The following is a 6,865-nucleotide window of genomic DNA, read 5'->3' on the forward strand; positions in this document are numbered from 1 at the left end:
TACACCTTCTTTTTACTCCTCATTTTGAAAGTTTTTTACAATTATATGTTTCTTTTTACTCATGTTGAAGCTTTCTCTTATCTATATGCCTCTTTTTACTCTTTACAAAGATTTCTTATATCAATATGCTAATTTGCACTTGATTTGCATAATATGTTTTGAATCCGAATACAATTTCATTTAAGAAACAATTTCATCTGAATTTTGTTGCTTATGAATCATCTTCGTCTTTTTGCATTTACATACATGTGAGATGCAGTAATGTCCCACATGCACATCATGCTGATTACAAGGGTTGCAATACACATACTTCAAGTAATGGTATGGTTTTACCGTAATAGCAACGTACTTATAATTTTTTTATTGATTTATATTTAATCGATAGGTTTTGTCTGAATCAGTTACCTTTGATATAGGTACATGACTTGGAAGAGAGTTATTCAGAGTTGGAGGTCGTTTTAGATGTGTATCGGCGAGAAAAAATCTATTTAAGGTTGAACAACCTTTTTTGAATCTACGAGTCTTTATATTTTTAATAAATTTGAACATGGTGGTATTGGTAGTTCTTATTATTAAGCTTATATTGTTTTAATTTTTAAAATGAGAATTACAAAAATATTGAATAGGCTTATTACATTACATTACATTACAGGGAGTTTGTTGAGGCAAAGAACTGAGTACAAGGCATGGTATCATGTTAGCTTGAATTATTTTCTTGAGGAGCATAACTTGGAAACACCGAATGAAGGCAACTTGTGTCTTTCATTCCCAAAAAAGTGAGATTGAGAATTTAAAAGAAAAAAAGAGTTATGGGTTCTTACAAGGATCTTTTACTTTGTTTATTATATCATTCTACTGTTAAAATGCATTAAAATCCAATGTAAAGTGTTTCTCTATCTAAGAAGTCAATGTTTGGAAACACTTAATTGAATATTTGGAAATAGTTAATTGATGGCTTCCCCCCGCAATTTGCCGGAAATTAATCATCACTAGTTTCTTTATAATTATTTTAATATCTATTTGAAACGATAACAAGTATTTTAAAATACTATTAATTATTAATTTTATCAAAATATGACACTTATCTCCGTTTCACATGAGTAGGAAGAAAAGATAGAAGAATATTTAAGAGATTTTTTTTTAATCATTATACTTTTCTTCGTAATTATCTTCCTACTTATATGAAATGATTACAAATATTCTAAAATATAATTAATTTTATCCTCTTGTTTACCTGGAAGCACCTAGATGTTTCAAATTAAGTATTTGAAATGTGTACATAAAACTTTTTGTGGTTTCTCACTTCAAAGAGACAAGGTAAACGCCTAATTCAGAGCTACATCAAATCATGATTTCAACCAACGTGTAAGCAATTTTGGGGACACAATGACGTCACCACAACTATGCAATAACCACACCATAAAATCAGGTAGTACAAGATATATGTATCAAAATAGAAAATCAGAATCGGCGGTCAAATACTGAAACCCACCCATTATTATTAAGACTATTATAATAAACAAAAAATAAGGAAAAAAAATCATTAAAAAATCATAAGCTTTTCGTCACCATATATAGAGGAGAAAAAGCTATTTCACTTAAGCACCACCTGATCCGTACTTCTTTCCAAGGATGAGCAACTGCAATTTGTCATAACCAGAGAGCACACCAGCACCTGCAATGGCTCGGAGAATGTTGGCACCAGCACCCTTAAATAGAGACTTTGCACCCTCGTTTTTCATGATCTGAGTCAATGCATCCATGGAACCCTTGTACTTGACTGCTTCACCTGATGTCATCATCATTCTTCTACGTACTGTGTCAATTGGATACGATGCAAGTCCAGCACCGTTTGTGATCACCCAACCGAGTGCAAAGCTAGCAAAGAAACTATCCTGAAAATGGATTTTTTTTTATTATAACATTGTATTTTTAATTATTTTCAAAAATTACACAAGTATAACATTGGAGTTTCAATCTTTTTCTTATAAGAACTTTATATTTTGAAAAATCTATCTAATAATAACTAATAATAGCTAGTTGCAAAAAGTGTTTTATATTTGAATGATCTTAGCCATTTTTGATAGATTTTTTATAATAAAAATGTTTTGATAAGAAGAAATAAAATTTAGATGTTATGACAAACTATCCTAAAAACATGACCCACAATTGTGGATATTGGTATAATTGGGTAAAAAATTTAAGTATAATGTCATAATGGTAATAAATGAATGTAGCATGATATAGTCCCCTATGTAACACATGTGGATATTGGTATAATTGGGTAAAAAACATGATCCACAATTGTGGATATTTGTATAATTGGGTAAAAAATATCATAATGGTAATAAATGAAAGTAGCATGATATAGTCTCCTATGTAACAACGTTGTTTCAACGGTGTTATACTTTAAGAAATGGTCAAGGGCTCGGGTCTCCGCACTAACAACTTACAATGTGGATTGAGCTCTTTTTGGCACGGGCACTGAGCTCGTACTAGCCACAACGTGTACATGATTTATATCTTACATGTCCAAGGTGATGTGGGCCAGCTCATGGGTTACCGATAAAATAACTCTTTTGCATAAAGTTATCAATGCTTATTAAAAAAGATAATTAAAGCTACTTGTTATTTCTTGCATTTAACTCAAAAGAAACCCTAGTTACCTGCAATTTTCCTGTGAGAATGACGGGCTTCAAAGAATCATACAACCCAAAGTACAAACCACGATAGACGATAATTCCAACACACGAAATAGTAAACCCTCGATAAAGGCCAGCAATACCATCGGTTGCTAATGTCTTCTTGTAGACATCAACCAAACCATTAAACTGCCTCCCTCCACCCTTCTTTGCAGCCTTAGAATCATTTGCCAAACGGGTTCTCGCATAATCAAGCGAATAAACAAAAAAGAGAGAAGAAGCTCCGGCTGCACCTCCTGATGCCAAGTTACCCGCAAACCACTTCCAGTAGCCATCTCTATCTTTTCTAAAGTTGAAAAGCCTCTTAAAGTAATCTTTGAATGCAAAGTTCAATGCCTGGATTTTTCAAAACAATATTATCTATATACGGATTAGTAATCAATCATAAAAAATCTTTGTTAATTGTTAACCTGAGTTGGGAAATAACGAATGACATTAGCTGTGTTTCCTCTCCACAATGAAACAAAACCTTCATCCTTGATTGTTCGACCAAAACAATCGCCAATGCCTTTATATGGTTCAGATAACCTACCGGCCTTAATCATCTCATCTTGATTCTGAATCAAAAGCTTGACACGTTCGATTGGAGCTGCAGCAGTTTTTGATACGGCTGCAGAAACTCCACCCATGAGGAAATCAATGGCGAATCCTGTAAAACCTTTTTCTGATGGGGCTTGAACGCAAATAGAAGATGATTTTGGGACAATAGGGAATTGAGTTCGCGGGTGCATGGGTTGCTGAAAGGCGGCATTTGTGTAGGTTTGGTTATGGAAATGCCTACGAAACATGTGTGGTTGCTGTAAACCATTCTCGCAAGCATGGAACTGTGACATGCTTGATCCTAGAAGACTCCCAGCTGCTAGCTTCTGGGAAACACTTGGATGATGTGCTTGATCAATCATGTCTACCCTAAAAAAGATTAATAGATCTCTTTAGATATCGGATTGAATAGTTATTAAAATGATTAATATACGTAACAATAACCATTGTTAAGAATTATTAAACTATGAATACCATATCATATAGGCATGTATAAATGCATGTATTAGAGTCAGACTCTGATTATTGAAAGAAATACGATTATTCTTTATAAATCAGTGACGAGTAAAAGAATGAAATGGATCAAATTGGTGAAATCAAGAAAGAATAACAACTATCGCAATCATTTACAGTAAAAATGAGTTTTTAAAAAGTAATGAATTAAATTCAGACTTAATTGCAGGTAGAAAACGAAGGACATGGTGATTTACCTAGTGATTATGATAACAAGTTTAGAGAGGATTCGAGAGAAAAGGTAAGAAAGAGTGAAGCGAAATACCCTTTTTAGAGATAGAGAGGAGGATCCGCGTTATGATGCGATTCCAGAAAGAGAGAGAAAGGCCTAGAAAATTTCAAGGAGGGTGAGAGGGTTGACGAAGAGATGGTAAATTATGGCTGATCGCTAAACCCGGGGGATTGAGGGATATTGATCCTCATGGGGCGACTCTTTCATTTTTTGCTAGAAAATAATTTTTTAAGATGATTTCACACTTTTATTTATAAAAGTAACAAATTTCTTCTACATGTTTGCCATGATGGATTAATTCTCTTACAATTTTTTTAACCTTTTGGTCCATAGAACATCCTGAATGGAGAATGCATTGAACTAGCCTTATCATTGCACTGAAAGCAAGTAGTCTCGGGATCAAAGGTAGGAGGAGCATCAGAATTAGCCTTTCATTTGGGTCCATTGCTTGGAGGATCTTGATTGGGACTTTCCCTTCTAATTCTGTTTTGGAAGAGATTTCCTCTTCTTTCCCTTTCCTTGCCAATAGCCAAGACAGGAGTAGAGCAGTAGGAGTGGAAACAATACTCTTTTCCTTCATTCCACTCCCAGCAGTTCTCAACAAGCTTTGAAGTTGAGCCAATGTGGTCTCCTGGTTGTTCAAATGATAAGTCATAATGAACTGATCATAACAATTAGGCAATGAGAGCAAGACTATATCAATAGCCAATTCCTCATCGAAGATCACATTGAGCTTCAGCAAGCGTTCCACATATCGTTACATACATTGCAAGTGGCTCGTGACAGACTCTATGTCCTTCATTTTGCTAGTAATGATGGACTTTACTACCTCGTATATTTCTTGACGAGCTCGTTGATGGTACTTTTGCATCAAGTCCTTGTTCATCTCATACGGCCAGTAATCCTCATAGAACCTTTGTAGCTCAGGAATCATAGTAGCCACCATGATGCATGCCACTTTGGTAGCATCATTGCAATGTCTCCTATACTAAGATAGTTGTTTATGAGTAGCTTTTGTTTCATCAATCTCGACGAGCTCTTTTTCAAGCGTATCTTCCTTGTCCTCAAAGCGTAAATCCATATTGATGTTTCGAATCCAATTATTATAATTGGTGTCATCAAAAGTGACTTTCGAGCAAATGCTCAAGAGCGAGAAGTTGTTGGAGGAGTTGTTGTTGGAGGAACCAAAAGCATTGTTTGAAGTTGATATCTGAAAAAGAAGAAGGATAAGTTTTGATTAGATAAGAATAATCCTTAATATAACACACAAATGATATATTAAGGCTAGGATCCAACTAAATAATTCACAATTCAGAAAAGGGATGTCGTAATTTAATTGTAAATTATTTAAAGGTAGGTAAATGACGATTTACCAATTTCACTATGAAAAACGAATTTTGAACGAATTAGGTTTTATATGAAACTCCTAGATCTTTTGAGATTTATTGAACTATTCAATGACATGTTTAATCTCGATTATGCTCTTCCATTTGTGACTGGGATACCGAGGATCACAAACAAGATGTAAATAACCATGCAAATTAGTTTGATACTCTCGATGTCTTTTATCATCTAATCAATGTGCCGGTTAGCCACACACGCTCCATTAATATATGATAATTTACGAGACACCAATTGCCACCCTTTATTAGTCCATATTAGTGTGTCGGTTAACAACAGACGCTCCACTAACGACTTATATAAAGTGAAATGTGCAATTTCATAGATTAGCATCAAATTCACATTTTTCCTAAAGTAACTAAGATTGAGAATTTATTGAAAACATATAGTTACTTTATTAATTTCATTATACTTATTAATGAGATTTAAATGTCATATCACTACAAACAAATCTACCTTTAGTGGCACAAGTTTTTAGTGGCATATCCCTTTTTATGCTACTATATGATTACTTTAGTGTCACATTTATTTTTATGCCATTGTATCATTGTGAAAATTCCAACTTTCATGTTCCTGCTCCTATTTCCTACAAATTAAAAGCGTTCCGCACCCCCAAAGTTTTATATTTCTTTTTTCGTCCCTCAAAAACCCCAAATCCCTTACTATATCCTTTACAAAATAAATGAAGTTCCTCCCATCGGTGTCGTTCATGTTCTCTACCCCTAACGTCTCACCGTCTCTCACATCGGCCACCCCTCCGCTACCGGTCGCCACCACTTTCACAAACGATTACGATAAGGTCGGATAACTTCCAGCAACTCAAATCTGTTGGGTTTAGGAAACAGATCGTCTTCAAACAAAATTTTCTGCCTTCCTACCATTGCCAACAATATCCCGAACCCTAATGGTTACACTACTTCGATTTCTAATCTTTAATTAGGTATTATTTTTAAGATATCTTCAGTTTTTGGTTTTAGTTATTTGAATTTGGTTCATTTTCTTGTTTAGTGTTTATAAAATTCTTCTCTCGTTCTCTTCGTTTCTCTCATCTCATGTGGTCACGACTTCACAATCCTCCTATTTATTAATCACATCTCCATCTCACTCTATTGAATCGTGTGTTCCTCTTTTATCCCTCTTTCAGTGTAAAATTGATTTTTCAAAAGGTGTGTATAACAATAAAATTTGGATGAGGTGCTTATATTTCTGTAACATTACATTGAGAAAACAATCACAGTACCTCAATTTCATGTACAAAGTCTTCATATTTTAGAAAACCATCAAACAATCACGATTTCTGATTCTTAGCTCTCCCATCTTAATCTTTAACTTTTATAATTTCTTTTATTCTGTGATTGATTAAGCCCTATTTTTGTTATCATGTGAAGTTTTAATTCTGATTTATGTGCTTTATATCATGTTATTATGCAGGTAAACTGAAAGAGAACTTAATCTTATGTGAAAATAAATACGAGAA

The 6,865-nt window shown here is 34.0% G+C and overlaps 1 protein-coding gene across 3 annotated transcripts; it reads right to left on the reverse strand.

The window, feature by feature from the left end:
- Window positions 1–1,397: 1,397 nt before the first annotated feature.
- LOC145038537 (ADP/ATP translocase 1, mitochondrial-like) lies at window positions 1,398–4,090 on the reverse strand. 3 transcript variants are annotated; one of them, XM_078986868.1, is made up of 4 exons: window positions 4,021–4,090; window positions 3,113–3,611; window positions 2,667–3,038; window positions 1,398–1,895 (listed from the first exon to the last, which is right to left on the reverse strand). In XM_078986868.1, the coding sequence occupies exons 2-4, from the start codon at window positions 3,602–3,604 to the stop codon at window positions 1,599–1,601; spliced, it is 1,161 nt and encodes a 386-aa protein (XP_078842994.1). In that variant the 5' UTR covers window positions 3,605–3,611; window positions 4,021–4,090; the 3' UTR covers window positions 1,398–1,598. The 3 variants fall into 3 exon arrangements, with proteins under 3 accessions (XP_078842994.1, XP_078842993.1, XP_078842995.1); XM_078986867.1 differs by having other exon boundaries at window positions 3,953–4,022; XM_078986869.1 differs by lacking the exon at window positions 4,021–4,090 and adding an exon at window positions 3,953–4,007 and having other exon boundaries at window positions 3,113–3,606.
- Between the last annotated feature and the right edge of the window lie 2,775 nt (window positions 4,091–6,865).

Source organism: Lactuca saligna, chromosome 4, assembly GCF_052625555.1.
Source record: "Lactuca saligna cultivar CGN05327 chromosome 4, ASM5262555v1, whole genome shotgun sequence".
Taxonomy (NCBI): Eukaryota; Viridiplantae; Streptophyta; class Magnoliopsida; order Asterales; family Asteraceae; genus Lactuca; species Lactuca saligna.